General features: G+C 43.4%; 1 protein-coding gene across 1 annotated transcript in view; it reads left to right on the top strand.

Moving 5' to 3' along the window:
* iyd (iodotyrosine deiodinase) overlaps positions 1 to 13,728 on the top strand; it is a 28,543-nt gene extending 14,815 nt beyond the window's left edge. Inside the window, exons 3-5 of the mRNA XM_043696449.1 lie at positions 2,681 to 2,840; positions 4,895 to 5,048; positions 12,242 to 13,728. Coding sequence (XP_043552384.1) covers positions 2,681 to 2,840; positions 4,895 to 5,048; positions 12,242 to 12,424 — 497 coding nt within the window. The 3' untranslated portion in view covers positions 12,425 to 13,728. The remainder of the gene's footprint in view (positions 1 to 2,680; positions 2,841 to 4,894; positions 5,049 to 12,241) is intronic.
* Positions 13,729 to 19,674: the final 5,946 nt, after the last annotated feature.

Below are 19,674 nucleotides of genomic sequence, written 5' to 3'. Positions count from 1 at the left end.
ATTGCTCTTGCCCCCCTTCATTCCTTTACCTCCCACTTCTTTCTTCTATCCCTCTGCCCTTCCTTCCTTTCTGTCCTCTTTCCCTCTTTCCACATTCCCTTCTTTTCCATGGTCTCGTTCCCTTCCTGTTCCTCAACTGTTGGGACTTGCATGTTCACTCTCTTACATGCTGAATTTAAAATGAAGTGCACTGCTATTCTGAGAATTCACTGGCTGCAACATTGCTCAGACCTTTTCCTATCTTGTAGGTACTACCCTTCTGGAAGTGCCATGTAAAATAAACTTCTATTCAAATTAAACCAGCAAAGAGTAAACAGATCAGGGAATTTTACAATCACTCTAATGTGGTTGAAAGACAGGCTGTGGATCACCTTACTCTCAGGGTTAGGTTGGAAGCTGGCTGGACAATCTCTGTAGATTAGACCTTGTCTGTTATTAGGCAAAAAAAACCCTGCAGGTGCTGGAATCCAAGGTAGACAAGCAGGAGACTGGGAGGTCACAACAAGCCAGGCAGCATCAGGAGGTGGAGAAGTTGATATTTTGGGTGTAACCCTTCTTCAGGACTGGGGGTGGGTGTAAGGAGACCTGCAACTCCCCTTACACCCAACCCCAATCCTGAAGTCGGGTCATACCCGAAACATCGACTTCTCCACCTCCTGATGCTGCCCAGCTTGCTGTGTTCTCCCAGCCTTCTGCTGATCTACCTTGTCTGTTAGTCGGCCATTTGCAGATCAACAGGGAAAAATGAGACGCTTTGAGGGAAAATATCAGTTTTTGTTTTCAAAGTGTCGAGTGCCAGCAAGTATCTATGCAATGATCGATTTATTTCTCAGTTCAACATGAATCCAAACAAACGTTACAGAAACCCCAAAAATGCTTTACAGCCAATTAAATGTTTTTGAAATGTTACGACTGTCGGAAACACAGCAGCCAATTTGGTCAGAGTTCCATTAACAGCTGTGGGGGTGCTGTATTAACAGTGTTGGTTGAGTGATGCAGATTGGCTAGGACAGAGGGAGAACTCTCCTGCTTTTCTTCAAAGTATCACCTGCATATCTTTTTTTGTCTACCTGAGAGAACAGACAGAACTTCAAATTAATATCTCTTCTGAAAGGTTTGCGTCTTACATGGCTGCACTAATGTCATCCTGGACAGTGTACTCCAGTTTCTGAACAGGGTCTCTGATCCACATTTGTGGCTCAGAGGTGAGTATATCAGTATGGATCTACAGGAGACTGGTTTATCTTGATCCTTTAAACATCAAGGGAATTCAAGGCCTTGTGAAGACTGGACAGGGACAGTAGCCTCTCCACGGAATATAAACATTTTTGGCAAATATAGTTTTAAGAGATTGATTTACCTCAGGCTTGCTGTAGTACTCCAGCGAAGCAAAGCTCAAGCTTAAAGAACCCTCCAGCCTTCTGGACTCTATCAAGTTCAATAACTTTAGAGCTTGAGCCCTCCCAAGTCCTTACCCCGACATTCACACACCAGGCCTTGTTATCACATACTATTACACATAACCCATTGTTAGCCACTAACAGCGTCCATTAATAGGTATGCATCCTTCTAGCCCAATCATTGTCCACTTCTTTGTCTGTCCAACTGTTCTTCTCCATCTGTGGGCACTATAGCCACCTACTGTTTTACACCTTACTCTCTCCCTCCATCCTGTCTTCTTCATATAAACTAACATTTTCATAGCTACCATCAACTCTGAGGAAGGCTTCCTTGACCTGAAAAATTAACTCTGAATACTCTGCACAGATGCTGCCAGACCTATTAAGCTTTTCCAGCAACTTCAGTTTTTGTTGCGAGTAAATTGTAATTGTTTCCAGGGGAGCTCCTGATTTACAGGAAACAGCTAGAGAATCATTCTGATAGTTGGGGAGAATGCTACAGTGCCTGAATTGGTGACAATATTTATTGTAGACATTGTACAGAAGAACCTTATTGTCGGTAGAAGGGCTGAAACCTTAGATACTTGATTTCATAGAATCATAGAATGCCTACAGTATGGAAGCAGGCCATTCGGCCCATGAAGTCCACATACTCCCCCCAAAAGAGCATCCCACTAGACCCATCCCTCCACTCTATCTCTTTAACCCTGCATTTCCCATGGCTAATCCGCCTAGGCTGCACATCCCTGGACACTATGGGCATTTTAGCATAGCCAGTTCCCTTAACCTGCACATCTTTGGACTGTGGTAGGAACTCCCCCCCGGGGTACCTGGAGGAAACCCACGCAGACATTGGGAGAATGTGCAAACTCTACACAGATAGTAGCCCGAAGCTGGAATCAAGCCCATGTTCCTGGTGCTGTGAGGCAGCATTGCTAACCACTGAGTCACCGTGCCGCCCCAACTTGATTAAAGTACCTGCCAAAAGAGATTTCTTTTTCCCATAGTGAATCATTCTGGCAAATAAACTGCCCTGAAAGGATGATGTAAGCATAATCACGAATATCTTTGAAAGCAGAATTGGATACACACTTGAAAAGGAGACATTTGTAAGCTGTGAAGAAAATGCAGGGAAGTGAGATTGTTCCGATGGCTTTAAAGAGCTGCCACAGCTACAGTGGGCCAAATGATGGCTTCCTGTGCTGTAATAGTCCGTGACGGTACGTTGACATGGTTAACAATGGCCTCATTAAATCAGACAATTTCCTGCTTTCTTAAAGGTACTGCTCCAAGTGGAGCACATACAGAGCCCTGGACCTTTGTAGTTGTACAAGACCCAGAAACAAAACATCGAATTCGTGAAATCATTGAGGAGGAAGAAGAGGTTAACTATAAGAAGAGGATGGGGAAGAAATGGGTCTCTGACTTAAAACAAATGAGGTATGTCCAATCGCATGATGAGATCCATTCAATAATTGATTGGAATATGGATTAGTGGTACTGGAAGAGCACAGCAGTTCAGGCAGCATCCAAGGCGCAGCGAAATCGATGTTTCGGGCAAAAGCCTTGATTGGAATATGTTCAGTTAAGTGACCCAACAGAAAGATGGCACACCCACAAGTGCAGAATTTCCTCCGTGTTGGTTTACAATTTGCGTTCAGATCGCTGAAATAATATTTCAACCCACACTCTTCTAATTTGGAGGCATTGAGTTGGGCCAATACTGTCCATTGTCCCTTCAAGGATACCATTAATGGCATCAAAACAGATGGTCTGATTAAACTAGAACATGCTTAAAGTGATGAAACAACAGAATCCAAATGTCACCTTACTGATTATTGCTGGTTGACACAGTGTAGTATCCATTGGTCATGGATATCCCTGCCCTGAGTACACTGCTGGTACTGCATGCTTCCATTTAGTGCCATTCACAACCCTGCAGTAAAGAGTCAGGCAACCAGAGCTACACAGTCCCCCTCATGACTGGATCCATAGTTCCACATCTTGACCAAATTGAGGAGCAGATCCATGAAAAGACTTTACTTGCCTCCCCTTCCCAAAACTCGTGCCCAAAGGAGCGTGGACCTGATGTACCAGCAGGAATTGAGGAGATTCCCCCTGCACTAATTGAATAGAGATTTCCACACTTCACATTTTGAGCACATGTCGAAAAGCGATTACCTTTACCTCTGAGGCTGGGGTGGCAGCGAGATCTAGTGGAAATGTGGCTTTGATACCATGACACTTAAATAAATCCCCTAAACCTTCAGTTAAAGTCAATAAAATTAGTTGTGAATTGATCATTCAGAAATCCTCAAGTAAATGAGTGAAGAAGCTGGGTTGGTGGTGGGAGTGGAAGATATTTCTTTATACACAATCTGGGAATGGTCATCTTGAAAATGTGGTATAAACAAATTTTTAAAAAGGCATACTTGAATGAATAAATTTGCATGGTTATGGGGAAAGATCAGGGGAAATGTAGAAATAATAGGATAAATTTCAAAGAGACCAAACAAACAAGATGTATTGAATGATTACTTTCTGTGCTGTTTGGTTCTGATAGCACAGGAACAGCTTTCTAAAAATGTCACAACTATCTGGTAAACTGACATAAAATAGTTTAAAATTTCGACAGATTATTTTCAATACACTCGTGAGATGTGGGTCATTGGCTGGCTCAGTGTTTATTGTCCTTGAGAAAGTGGTGATGAGCTGCTTTCTTGAACTCTGCAGTCCATGTGCTGTAGGTAAACTCTCAATGTTGTCAGGGAGGGAAATCCAGGATTTTGATCCAGTGACAGCGAAGGACCGGCAATATATTTCCCAGTCAGGACTGTGAGTGGATTTGAGGGAAATTTGAGGGGTAGTGTTCCCATGCATCTGTTGCCCTTTTTGGTGTTAGTGGGTTTGGGGGATGTTGTCTGAGGATCTTCTTGTGAATTTCTGCAGTGCATCTTGTAGATGGCACACACTGCTGCTATTGAGTGTCAATGGTGGAGGGAGTGGATGCTTGTGAATGTGGTGCCAGTCAGGTGGGCTGGTCTCAAGTCTTTTGAGTGTCATTGGAGCTATACTCATCCACATAAGTGGGAAGTATTCCATCACACTTCTGACTTGTGCCTTGTTAATGGTGAACAGGTTTGGGGAAGTCAAGAGATACGTTGGTGCAGAATTCCTGGTCCCTGACCTACTCTTGTACCCACAAATGAGTCACCGTGTGGTGAGTCCAGTTCAGTTTCTGGTCAAAGGTAAAGCCCAGAATATTGATTCAATGATTGTAATGCAATCAGATTTCAAGGAACTCTTAAGAATTGTAAAGTTTTGAGGTTTGCAGTCTTTTCATACTGTTTGATTTTGTTTGCGGTTACTGATTAGAAGAATCTCTCCTGTATAAATAAAATTAAGTCTAAGCCCTCAGGCTTATATGTCATGGTACTGTCAATGCTTGTGACTGAAGCTATATAAGGTACATATTACTGTTCTCCTTTTTGTAGGACACACTGGATTAAACCCTACCTTGACACTGCACCCTATCTCATCCTTGTATTTAAACAAATTTATGGAATCCTACCCACTGGCAAGAAGACCCATTATTACAATGAGATCAGTGTTTCAATTTCCTGTGGTATTCTCCTGGCAGCTCTGCAGGTAATCCTGATAATGTAACATACTATGGTTGAAGTGAATAGGTTCGACAGAATTAATTATTATTTTTACAGACTCTCCTCCCAATGCAATCGCTACTGCTACCTCTAAGCAGCTGATATATCTCACAGGGAACATGAACTTGTTTAAAGTGTGACTGCAGATATGAGAAAAATTGGAGAACGTTAGAGTTAATAGATGCCACTTCCCAGTGTAAACCAAGTCAGAAGTGCTAGCAATCTCCTTTGGAAATAATTCCCAAAACTCATCCTGCAAATTGCAAATTGTAACCTCAACTTGAGCATACTCATCCCAGTCAGCCCTACAAACTTTTCCTCACTAATATTCAAAGATTTGTGCCAAACCTGTTCTGCAGACCAGTTAAGCAACAGCCTCACATTGTCATACTGATTGAATCGAGTAGAACCAGTATTCTAGACTCTTTTAGCATCATCCTTGGATTTGTCCTGATCCAGAGCAAGACAGATCCACCAGGGGCATTGGCATGCTACACACAGTCGCTTGGGAGTTGTCCTGGGAATCCTTAATACTGACTATAGACCCATTGAAATCTCATGGCCTCATGTAAAACACGGGCAAAAATAAGTCCTGCTGATTGTTACCAACACCCTCCATCAATATGAAGAATCATTACTCCTCCATGTTGAATATTACATGGAAGATGTATGCATACTAATCAAGGCATATAATCTACTCTGGGTGGAGAACTTTGATGTCTTTCACCAAGACTGGCTCCATTGGCATGACCAGTATTGACCAAGCTGGATGAGTTTTGAAGTGTATAACTACCAGACTGGACCCATGGCGGGTGGTAAAAGAAAGAACGAAAGGAAGCCCCTTCTTGACCCCATCTTCACTAATCCATCTGTTGCTGATCCATGACAATATTGATAGGAGAGTGACCACCACAAAGTCCTTGTGCAGATCAAATATCAGCTCACATTAAGGATGCCTACCCTCATGTTGGGTGGTATTTCAATTATGTTAAATGGGATAGTTTCAGAGTAAACCTAGCAGTTCAAATACTGGGCACTCAATCAACTCCAGGGGCCATTAGCAGCTACAGCAGAATAGCAGCTAACCACAGTCTGTAACCTTGTGTTCCAGCATATCCTTAACTCTACCATTGTCACCAAACTGGGGGATAAACCAAGGTTCAGCGAGTGCTGTGGAAGAGCTTTTCAAGAGAGGTCAAACCAAAAATAAGATGTCAGCCTGGTCAAAGTAAAGACAGGACTGCTCGCAATCTAGGTAGAGGAAGCAGCATGCGATTGATGGACATATTTAAAGAAATCCTCTCAACTGATGGGTCAGATCAAAGCTGTATAGTTATGCTACCCATACACACATCCTCCCTGTAAATGTCAAAACAGCCTTGGTTCAAGTATACATGAAAGAGCTGAACTCCAGAGGTGAGAGTGACTGCCCTTAACATCAAGGCGCCAGTGTGACATCAAAGAACTCTGGCAAAGATAAAGTCCAATGAATCAAGGAAAATTCTTCATTGATTGCAAGCAAGTCTAGAACAAATTAAGATGGTGGTTGGTATTAGAGGTCAATCATCTTTGGCCCAGAACTTTCTTCAGGAATCCCTAGGCCTAGCCATCTTCAGCTGCTTCCTCAAGAACCTTCTCTCCATCATAAGTGGAATGGCCCCTACTGCTTGCACAGTTTTCCATGCCTTTTACAACACTTCATACTGGAGCAGTCTGTGGCCATTTGCAGCAAGACCTGGACAATTGGTGATGTGTGCCAGTTGCACACATTCCAGACAATCTTATTGCCCATGAATGCAAGTGAGCTGTCTCTGGAAGTGTCACTGTCCATGCGGAGTGCACCCACAGTGACATCAGAGAAGGAACTCCAGCTTTTTGAACCAGCAACAATGAGGGAACTTGTAGTTCCAGGTCAAGGTGATACGTGACTTGGAGGGAAACCTGTACCATGCACCTGCTACCCTTGTCTTTCTAGATGGCAGAGGTTGTGGGTTTCATAGGTAGAGTTATGAATTCACATATCACGGAAACAGAACTTTCAATTCAACCAGTTCATGCTGACTATAATCCCAAACTAAACTAGTCCTACCTGCCTGCACTTGGCCCATATCCCTCTAAATATTTCTTATTCATGTACTTCCCTAAGTGTCTTTTAAACATTGTAAATGTGTCCGCAACCCACTTCCTCTAGAAATTCATTCCACTATGAACCACTCTCTGTGTAAAAAGCAATTGCGCCTCATGTCTTTTTAAAAAATCTTTCTCCTCTTACCTTAAAATATTACCCCCTTATCTTGAAATTCCCTACCCTAGGGAAAAGACACCTGCCATTCACCTTATCTTTACCCTGCATGATTTTGTAAACCTCAAAGGTCACCCCTTAACCTCCTCCGCTCTAGTGAAGCAAGTTCCAGCCTAGCCAGACTCTCCTTATAAGTCATTCCCTCCATTTCCAGCAACATTCTGCTAAATCGCTTCGGAGCCCTCTCCAGCTTAGTAACATCCTTCCTTTAACAGGAGACAGTATTCTAGAAAAAGCCTCACCAACATCTGTACAATCACAACAGAAAGTCCTAACTACTTTACTGTAAGGTCTGAGCATTGAAGGCAAGCATACTAAACACCTCCTGACCTACATGTGATGCAAACTTCAAAGAACTCCGAGGTCTCTCTGTTCTACAACACTACTCAAGGTCGTACTTTTAATGCCCTTGTTTGTTTTACTAAAGTGCAGTTCCTCACATAAATCCAAATTAAACTCCATCTGCCACTCTTTAGCCCATTGACCCAGTTGATCAATCTTCGATAAACACTGTCCACTATGCTGTCAAAGGAACCTTGGCAAATTTTGTAGATCTTGTATTTCTGCCATGAGATACCAATGTTGAAGGAAGTGATGGTTTAAGATAGTGACTGGGAGTTAATCATGTGGATCATGTTTTTTCAGTGTTGTTAGAGCTTTATTCATTCAGACAAAGGGGCTGTATTCCATCAAAATCTTCTGATTTTGGAAAGATTTGGAGCTGGAACCCATTATAAATGATGAGACAGACTGAACTTATTATTCATGGAAAGACATAAACACTTACACTCCACCATTAAAGAAAATCATGAAAGTTAGAAACCATTATTAATGGAAACCTCTGGGGAGTGAAATTTTGAGGCCTGTTGATACTGGGAACATGGATGGACGGGAATCTAAAAATACCAGCTTTGGCTTTCTGACGACATTACCTCCATTGACCATTTTTACCAAGCTGGGCAAAGGGCCTCTCTGGCCTACAAGTACCGAGGAGGTAGGCACCAATTAGACTCAGCAAGCGCTCTGTTAGACTCAGTTAAAGTAGGCTGTGATTTTCCAGTTCCCCCAACACAACACTAGGCAAGTAGCCAGCAGCAGGCCAGGTGTCTGTGTTCCACACAGTTCACAACTTGCCCTGCCAGCATTGGTAGGCATGCAGTTAAAGACTGCATCTATTCACTCCCTCAAGGACGACTCCATATTGAAGTGCCCTCTGAGATAATGACCTTGTATTGCAACTTTCTATTCCCCTAAAGCTGGAGGGTCTATGATTTCCTGTTCAACTTGGCACACATTGTCGAATGGAATGTGGTGCTGAAACCCGTGCTTCAGGACCAGCCATGCAGGTAACCAGTAGCACTGACCCATCTCAGCAATAATACTGGGACTCACCCAACAAAGGAGGAAGGCAGTCATGTATTGACAATGACACTTGATTAATGGTTCAGAACTCCAGGCTAATGTTCTTGGAGGGTGGGGAGTTATAGATTTGAATGCCATCGTGAAAGATGTGACACTTGAATTCAATTTAAAAAGGAAAATCTGGAATAAAAAGCTATTTTATTGGTGACCATGTAACTACTGTCAATGATTGTAAAAGCCCATCTGGATCACTGATGGCCTTTTGGGAAGGAAATTTGTCATACATACCTGGTCTGGCCTGTAAATGAGTCCAGACCCACAGCAATGTGGTTGACTTGGGCAATTTAGGATGACCAAAAAATGCTGATATAGCCAGAGAGACTGACATCCCATGAGCAGTGCAAAAAAATGTGGAAGTTGCCTAAGTATACCTTGTCCCTATAAGGCTGAACAGAGCCAGTCTGACCATTTAGCTCAATCATTGGTAACATGATGGATTGTATCATTGGCTTTTAAGTGGCACCCGCTCATCAATAACTGGCTCACTTATGCTCAGTTTGGGTTCCAAAAGGACCACGAACAGCACAGTGTGTGGATTAGGGATGGGTAATAAATGTTGGCCTTTCCAGCTACATTAACTTTCCATGGATGAATAAGAAGTTTTATCACTGAGCCACAGCTTGAAAGGACAAATACATCAATCTTCAAGAACATCATTGTTGTGTAGTGGCCTCCTCCTAAAAAGAAAAGATTGTGCTTAGGCATGTTATGACCACCTTCAGGATAGTTGGGACGTGAACCTTCAGACTCAAAGTGCAGCAAACCTTAACTGGCACCTGAATGAACTGTCACTTTTGATAAACCAGCAAAAATTTGTGCCTCAATACCACAAAGTTTACTCTCTTAATCTGTCCATTTATTACAGTTTATTTAATATATTTACCTTGATGTAAATATACTTGTTGCTCAATTGAGTGGCCACATGAAGTATCAACAATTAATTCAATTTCAAATATCCCAATCCACCACGATATCTGAGTAGTCAGTTGAAGGTGTGGGTGAGAAGGCTCGCTGCCAGTAAGTTTTATTTAAGGCAAAGTTGCATTATTATTGAAGTGATTTATACTGTAAATAATGCATAACAGTGTGTACAGCCCCTGCATTGTGTTTCTCTTGTTTGGTGTGTGTTTTTACATTGATTATATGGACCTCTTAATTATCCAGAATATTTGATCAAATAGCACATTCCTGGTTCCATAAGTGCTGGATAATAAAACATTTACTGTAATTTATTTTTAATTAACCTGTTCGAACATGTTATGACACAACTCCAGAGCAGATGGACTTGAACATGGACCCAGTGTAATTTATTTTTCATTAACATGTTATGACGCACCTCCTCAGCCATTACATCCTGAGGTGAGGCTTGAACTTGGAGCTTCTTGGCCCTGAAGTCAGGACAATATTACTGCATTACAAGGTACCGAGTATAGTATCCTCCTCTATTATTTTAAATGAACGTCATAGCCAAATCTTGGAATTGACAGCCACTTAGTGGCACTATAATCATATCAAAATTTCAAAGGAACCTTCTCAAATTTACATATTATTTGGAGGAGTGATCATACACTCCATTGCCATGTCTGTCCACTGGTTGTGGAAGGTCAGGAGGATGCTGGCAGATGGAGTAAGATCCTCCTCCACGGGCGCTCAGGAACAGGCATAACCACCAAAGAGAGGCAGGCATTCAGGTACAATCACCCTTAAGTTCCAGCAACAACCACGGTGAAAAATGCACCTGTGTCCCTGCGATGTTTGAAAAGAGTTGTAGCTCAGGTTGAGGTTTGTGCATTAAGCTGGAAGGTTTGTTTTCAGACAACCAGCAAAATGAATGTCATTTACAAAATACCCTGCAAGAACGGTAACAAACACTACATCGGACAGCCAGGCAGAAAACTAGCCACCACGATACACAAACACCAACTAGCCACCAAAAGGCATGACTCAGTATCACTAGCATCCTTACATACAGACGAACAAGGACACCACTTCGACTGAGACAACACATCCATCCTAGGACAAGCTAAACCGAGACACGCATGGGAATTCCCAGAGACCTGGCATTCAAACCGGAACTCCATCAATAAATTCACCAATTTGGACCCCATTTACCTACCTCTAAGACAAAGAACCAGAAATGATGTCACCTACCTTAAGAAACCAAAACACATAAATAGAAAGCGGGACATAACAACAGCGCTTCACTGGGTGCTCACTGATGATGTTACATAGCATGGTGACAAAACATCTGAAAACCAACCTTCCAGTTCAGTGAGCAAAACTACAACTTGAACCTGTGTCTCTGTTTACTTGTCCAGTGACATTATTCTTGTCTGTCCACAAACTAGTGCAGGTTGGTGAGTGCAGGTCAGAGGGGAAATAATCGCAGGGTTTTATTTTTAACCAGTCTGCTCGGACATGTTATGATATGACCCTTTGTGCCAGTGGGGCTTGGACCCAGACTTCAACAGCACTACCTCTACCAGTACACTAACAAGACCCTATAGTAGCCTCCTCTCTGTAAACCTTTGGACTCATTAACAAATGGCAATTTGTAGATTTGTGATAGTTGGTTTCAATGACGAAACAACGTCAAGTGCGTTGTATCAATTCCCAGCTGGAGTGGCTCCTAGTGAAACAGCAACTCAATTTAAAATGAGGTGTCATTGACACGTGTTCTCAAGTGCAGGGATACAGGAGTTTTCAATGTCTCCATTAACAGCACCATCTTAGTACAAGGTAATCATTTAATGAGGTTGAAACCCAGTGAGATAAATCAATAAACGATATAAATGGAACACGAAATGACACGACCAGCTATCCTTAGTAGCCACACACGCAGACAACAAGCAACATGAATTTGACTGGGACAACACTGCTATCATAGGGCAAGCCAGACAGAGAACAGCCAGGGAATTCCTAGAGGCATGGCATTCATCCACAAACTCCATCAACAAACCTTTTGAATAGTGTCCTGTATACCAACCACTACAGCGGACAGCTGAAACTGACAACCGGAAGCGACAGGAACAGACCACTATAAACACCAGAGGAAACATCAAAGAAGCGCTTCGCAGGAGGCTCCCAAGCACTGATGATGTCGCCTAGCCAGGGGACGAAACGTTTGCAACAAAAACTTCCAGCTCGGCGAACAGAACCACAACAACGAGCACCCGAGCTACAAATCTTCGCACAAACTTTGAATGAAGACATAAATTAGAAGTTCATCATTACAGTTCGTCTCAGTATAGAGTAGTAAATAAATAATTACGTTAAAAGTTCCAAATTACAGTCCTCCTTTAGATCTGGGCCTGCACCCAGTCCTAACTGGGCTTTCCCCACAAGGGCTCAATCTCTCTCTAACATACTTAGTGTTCTTAGCTCAGCCCAGACCAGTGTTGAAGTTGTGAAATGAAATGTTAATGAAGTGTTTAATTTCTTCACCCTTCTCACAGAATGCTGGCCTTGTGACAGTCACTACAACACCTCTGAATTGTGGTCCTCGGGTGCGTGTTCTTCTTGGGCGCCCAAAGAATGAAAAGTTGCTGCTGCTGCTGCCGGTTGGTTACCCAGCGAAAGATGCTACCGTACCAGACTTTAAGCGCAAGCCACTGGATGAGATTATGGTGTCTGTGTGACTTGGAGTATGTCAGAAAGTCTGCAGACTGGAAGTTCTTGAAGTAAATATTGTTTATAGCACTTTAGAAGCCGGAGTGTCTCCATAAAGTCTCTGAAGACAGGACTGCACCTTGACTAACCTCGTGATGTCGGAAATCTATGACACTTCATCCAGGGTCCTATTATGGAGAATTGAAGACATCATATCCAATTACCAAGATTAGGAATATTGAGCATCTTGTTCCAATTCCTGACCTTGGGGATATATAATACCTTGTAAATCCAATTGGCTATACCAAATACTCAAAATTTTGAAACTAGCTGAAATCCCTACATTTCAAAAGTGTTCAAACTCTCCATAATGGCAATATAGCGCAACTTTCTTGAAACTGTCAAAACTGTCGCTGAAATGTCACAAAGCTTGTTCTGATTCCCAAGAAAAGCAAAACTGGGAATATCTGGGAAATGAGCTGGTTACAACACAGACTGACCAATGGGGAATTGCTGAGCTGGGGGTTCACTCCAAAGGGAGAGACAGGGCTTTAACCAAGACGCAACCCAGTGGATCGTAAATAATCAGAATTAGTTAGATAGAAAGGGATAGGAATTAAAATGAAAAGGAGGATGTCATAAGTGGAGAGACTTGTGAGCAAAGTAATCAGGACAGTCATCTACAATTCCTGTGCCATTTAAACACCAGGAGGTTATCAAGTGACCTGCATAACCATGTGTGAGAAGTGCCTCTCGTTACTCAAGTTCAAGATTTCTAGTATTGAAGACCAGCAGGAGGCACTGCAAAGCAGACGGGATGACAATTTCTGGAAAAATAGGTTTTAGGAAGTGGTCACCCATGATTACAAAGTATTGAGGAGAATACTAAATGGGTGGCCTACCTAAATACCACCAGGAAAGGAAGAGGTAATCAGAGAAGGAAACCATTGAGAGTGTAGTTCTCAAACTAGATTGAAGTGCTGTAGAAGACAGTGATATCTCAGGGAAGTGCAGACTGGAACTCTTCCTCAGCACTATGGAGTGCAGCAGTGCAAAGTAATACAGTGGTCATAAGAAAACACTATTCAGAGGGCGAGGCAGGTATTTCTGTAACCACTGACATGAGTCCTGCACAGTGTCTCACCTCTCTGATGCCAGGGTGAAGGACATCGCTGAGAGGATACAGAATATTTTGAGGAGCGAAGGTGAACACCCAGAAGTCATGGTGCATGGGGGAACCAATGCTGTACGAAGAAGAAGGGGCTTTGGTCATAGAGTCATCAAGATGTATTTCATGGAAGCAGACCCTTCAGACCAACTTGCCAAACAGCTATCCTAAATTAATCTAGTCCCACCTGCCAGCACCTGGCCCACAACCCTTTAAACCCTTCCAATTCATATACCCATCCAGATGCCTTTTAAATGTTGTAATTGTACCAGCCTCCACCACTTCCTCTGGCAGCTCATTCCATACACACACCAATCTCTGTGTGAAAAAGTTGCCCCTTAGGTCCCTTTTATCTTTCCCCTCTCATATTTAAGCCTACGCCCTCTAGTTCTGGACTCCCCAACCCCGGGGAAAATACTTTGTCTATTTATCCTGTTCATGCCCCTCATGATTTTATAAACTTCTATGAGGTCACCCCTCAGCCTCCAAACCCTCCAGGGATAACAGGCCCACCCTATTCAGCCTCTCCCTATAGCTCAAACTCTCCAACCCTGGCAACATCTTTGTAAATCTTTTCTGAACCCTTTCAAGTTTCACAACATCCTTCCAATAGGAGGAGACCAGAATATTCCAATAGTGGCCTAACCAATGTCCTGTACAGCTGCAGCATGACCTCCCAACTCCTATACTCAATGCTCTGACCAATAAACGCATGCATACTAAATGCCTTCTTCACTATCCCATCTACCTGTGACTCAATTTTCAAGGAACTATGAACCTGCACTCCAAGGTCTCTTTGTTCAGCAACATTCCCCAGGACCTTACCATTAAGTGCATATATCCTACTCTGATTTGCTTTTGCAAAATGTAACACCTCACATTTAAAATGTAACATTCAAAATGTAACACCTCACAAGGTCAATTCCTGGAATGGCGGGATTACCTTACACTGAAAGACTGAAGCGACTGGGCTTGTATACCCTTGAGTTTAGAAGACTGAGAGGGGATCTGATTGAGACATATAAGATTATGAAAGGATTGGACACTCTGGCAGCAGGAAACATGTTTCCGCTGATGGGAGAGTGCCGAACCGGAGGACACAGCTTAAAAATATGGGGTGGACCATTTAGGGCAGAGATGAGGAGAAACTTCTTCACCCAGAGAGTGGTGGCTGTGTGGAATGCTCTGCCCCAGAGGGCAGTGGAGGCCCAGTCTCTGGATTCATTTAAGAAAGAGTTGGATAGAGCTCTCAGAGATAGTGGAATCAAGGGTTATGGAGATAAGGCAGGAAGAGGATACTGATTAGGAATGATCAACCATGATCATATTGAATGGCGGTGCAGGCTCGAAGGGCTGAATGGCCTACTCCTGCACCTATTGTCTAGTGTCTATTATCTAAATTAAGCTCCATCTGCCACTTTTGAGCCCATTGGCCTATCTGAGGTACTTTGCTGTCCACCACACTTGCAATTTTGGTGTCATCTGCAAATGTACTAATTGTACCCACAATGTTCACATCTAAATAATTTACGTAAATGACAAAAAGTCTTGCAGTCAGAGTTTCAGGAGCTCTTGAAGAAATTAAAGAGCAGGATCTCCAAGCTAGCAAATCTTCGATTACTCCCTCCGTCACATGCTAAGATCTGTAAGAATAGTACAATAAAGCTAGTTAACGCATGGCTTGAAAAATGGTGTAGGTGGAACGCTTCGACAGTATCACAGACTTGTTCATGGTTCACAGACTATATCTTGAAGCTAGAACCAGTGCCCGTGAAGGAAGCATAACTAGCACTGTGGTGGTGGATTTAACCTAACTTGGCAACTCGGTGGGCACCAGGCTGAAGAAGGGAGTAGCAGCTTATACATTGCCGTAGAGTAAAGAATAGCTTAGTCATGGTGGGAATCAAACAGTGGGCTAATTCAACCCAAGATGTATTTAGCAGTTCATGTGTAGATGGTAATTAGGTTACTGAGCTGCAGGCATAAGTCATAAAACAAGGATAGAAGCAGAGTCAGAAAGGACAATGTTGTCGTGGCAATGACTGAGGCCTAGCTCAAAGAATTGACCAGTTGAGACCTTGATATTCTTAGGAACAAGGTGTTCCAGTCAGATAGGGAAGGAAGAAATAAGCTGGCACAGGATTGATCAAGAAATCTATCATAGCACTGAAGAGGATGTATAATTCAAAGATAGAATCTATTTGATTTAAACTAAGGAATACCTATTATACTTCTGTATGTACAGTGTAAGTCATCATATAGTGAGAGGGAATTGGAGGAGCCAAAGTTGCAGAACAATTTCTTCAGAATGTAATAACCACAGAATGTTGATACTGGGACCTCCAATCATCCATAATTGTAAGTTAGGATAGTAACAACATGAAGGGATAAAATTCCTGAAATGTCTACAGGAGTATTTTCTTGATCTGTGTGTTTACAACCCAATGTAGAATGAGGTAGGGACAGTTGTAGCTCTGGAAGATACTGTGGTGCAAGTGACGTGTCTTTCAGTTTGGAATATTTGGGGAAAAGTCACCATCATGTCATTTGGAACTCAAAAAGCAATAATGCATAAAATAATTAAGTGGAAGAGGGGCACATTCACTGAGTTGAAAAGGGGCCTGGCTCCATGTGGATTGGGATTAAAAATTGGCGTTGAAATTGTGGTGCTGGAAAAGCACAGCAGGCCAGGCAGCATCCAAGGAGCAGGAGAATTGATGTTTTGGGCATAGGCCCTTCATCAGGAATGAGGTTTGTGAACCAAGGAGGTAGAGAGATAAATGGGAGGAGGGTGGGGGTGGAGGGAAAGTAGCTGTGAGTGCGATAGGTAGATGAAAGTGAGGTAATGGTGATAGGTCAGAAATTAGGATGGAACGGATAGGTGGGAAGGAAGATGGACAGGTAGGACAGGTCATGAAGGCGGTGCCGAGTTGGAAGGTTGGATCTGGGATGAGGTTGGGGGAGGGGAAATGAGGAAACTGGTGAAATCCAATGAATCCCGTGTGGTTGGAGGGTCTCGAGGCGGAAGATGATGTGTTCTTCCTCAGGCATCGGGAGGTTAGGGCTTGGCAATGGATGAGGCCCAGCACCTGCATGTCCCTGGCTGAGTGGGAGGGGGAGTCAAAGTGTTCGACCACGGGGTGGTGGGATTATTTAGTGAGTGTGTCCCAGAGATGTTCTCTGAAACATTCCGCAAGTAGGCATCCTGTCTCCCCATTGTAGAGAAGACTGCATCGTGAACAACGCACACATTAAATGATGTGTGGAAGACCAGGTAAATCTCTGATGGATGTGGAAAGCTCCTTTGGGGCCTTGGATGGAGGTGAGGGGAGAGGTGGGGTGCAGGTTTTGCAATCCCTGCGGTGGTAGGGGAAGGTGCCAAGAGTGGAGCATGGGTTGGTAGGGGGCATGGTCCTGACAAGAGAGCCGTGAAGGGAATGGTCTTTATGGAATTCGGATAGGGGTGGAAAGGGAAATATATGCCTGGTGGTGGGGTCTGCTTGTAGGTGACGGAAATAGCGGAGGATGATCTGATGTATCCGGAGGTTGGTGGGGTAAAAGGTCAGGACCTGGGGGGGGGGGGGGGTTCCGTCCTTGTTAGTTGGAGGGTTGTGGTTCGAGGGCAGAGATGCGGAAAGTGGATAAGATGCACTGGAGAGCATCATCAACCACGTGGGAGGGGAAATTGCGCTCTCACTACACCTCCATGTTGTCTCCTCTGCCCTGAAGCTCTTCAGCCACGTCCTGGAGCAGACTCGCTACCACAGCCACATCTCCTTCCTCAGTGCCTGCCTACAGAACTGACTGATCCCGTGTGGACTCTGGACTACATTCAGACCAACACAATTGGGATCTGACCAGGACAACCAGTACCTACTACAAATTCAAAACCTCCAGAAACGGTTCTCCTTCCGAATCCTCCGCTCCACACTCGCAGCAATGAACCGCCACCTAACCTCTCTACAGTCAGCCCTGTCTCAGCTGAGGGCCACAGTCTCTCAGAACTGCAAAGGATCCCTGCTGTTTTACATCCTCAGAAGAATTCACACACTCAACAAATGCTTTTTTCTACACCATATTGGACATCAAAAACTGTAAGTACCACAAACCTTCATGTACCTACCTCAATAGTCGGGATTCCTCGAACATTCCAGAAGCTTCCCCAGGCTTCCAGAACTGCTCAGCCACCATCCAGCCATCACCACCGAGGCAAACAATTACGTCACTTCTGTTCCCACAGCCACGGCTGACTCTGCTGCCGCCGTGACCACCAGCCAGGTAATCACCTCTGCAACAACTACTACATCCATCGTGCCTGAAACCAACGCGAGACCTAACCGGAACATCACTGCCCACGCTGTTGCCACTGCCGCAGTCACATCCACCCCCAATGACATCACCTACTGTGATGTCACTTCCACCCCTATAGCTGCCGCCGTCGCAACCACTTCCGCCTCCACTGACATCACTCACCTGAACACCGCCGACAGCATCGCCTACGTCACACATGATGCCACTTCCACCCCCATGCATCCCACAGTCACCACTGGAGGAAAGGAAAAAAACTTCCAGGCATTCAGCTCTTCAGATGACTAAAGTTATAACAGTTAAATAAGAGAAATAAAGGAGACATAAAAAATGTAAGATTTGTACAACAGATGAGAAACAAACATAAATGTTTCTTGGTTGATTTTCTGAAGGCGATCAATCAGTGTCACCTTTTTGGTTCACACAGAGGAAGATTCAGTAACATATTATTTAATTTCTATTCTCTGAACTTCCAAGAGCTGATAATGGATGGTTAGTATTATGGACCAGGTCAAACCAACCCTCCTACCCCAAAAGTATGGGAAGGGGATAGCCTATACCCAAACTTTTATAGTTACTTAAAGACTGTATAAGGTACTGTGTTCTAGATGTGATTAGATGGGTCCACCACCAGGATTTAACCAAAACACATTTTATTTCCAACACAGTTAAAATACAAAAACAAACAAAAAAGAATTGGCATGGCTTTAACTCTATTAAATTACTTAAAAATATAACATATTATTTAACCACTAATCATCAATTGTTCCAATATAGGCAGCAAACACATACTTTGGCAAAAATGCAATTCAGCAAAAAAAACTGTGGTACTCATGCACTGCCGCTGTCTGGTCCAGAAGAAAGGAACAATGTGCCTTTCTTGATTTTTAAGAGGAAGCTTATTGTCTAAGATTTCAGTCTAGCAGTTTTCAGGCCCCAACAGAAATCTTCTCACCAATTGAAAGCAATCATAAACCCCTTTCTGCATCTGTGTGAACCCTGACCCCCACCCACTCATGATTCTTTTGTCTCAGTTTACCAACTGCCTGTCTGAAGGAGACATTTCAGCATCATTGTGGCAATACCTGTCTGCAAGAGAGACAGGACAGCATGCATCTCTCCGACAGGCACAGAGCTATCACTCTAGACAGGGAGCTTTCAAATCTATGCTGGAGCATCAACATCAAACTTCTCCTCCTTAGAAACACAGTCCAAAACCCAGGTCAAACTCTTTGGACTCTCCCTCTGTTTGACCATCATGATCTCGCCCACTTGACCTCATTAATGGTCAAATATCTGCTATCTGGTTAGACATACTGCTTTCCTCCATTGTCCAAGAGTCTGCAGAATCTTTTGAACAAGAACCAATTTGCAATTAACTTCCAGGCCTGACCTTTCAAACAAAGACTGACTTGTTTGTCCCTTTCTTTTCAGCGCAAGTTCCTGCTCACAATCCAAAGGTCATTTTCGGCTCACAGTTCACAGCTCCAAAGGGTCATTTACATAAATGATTTGGATGCGAGCATAAGAGCTACAATTAGTAAGTTTGCAAATGACACCAAAATTGGAGGTGTAGTGGACAGCGAAGAGGATTACCTTAGATTACAACAGGATCTGGACCAGATGGGCCAATGTGCTGAGAAGTGGCAGATGGAGTTTAATTCAGATAAATGTGAGGTGCTGCATTTTGGGAAAGCAAAGCTTAGCAGGACTCATACACTTAATGGTAAGGTCCTAGGGAGTGTTGCTGAACAAAAAGACCTTGGAGTGCAGGTTCATAGCTCCTTGAAAATGGAGTCGCAG

This window comes from Chiloscyllium plagiosum, chromosome 9 (assembly GCF_004010195.1).
Source record: "Chiloscyllium plagiosum isolate BGI_BamShark_2017 chromosome 9, ASM401019v2, whole genome shotgun sequence".
Taxonomy (NCBI): domain Eukaryota; kingdom Metazoa; phylum Chordata; class Chondrichthyes; order Orectolobiformes; family Hemiscylliidae; genus Chiloscyllium; species Chiloscyllium plagiosum.
This window is presented reverse-complemented; position numbering and strand designations above follow the sequence as displayed.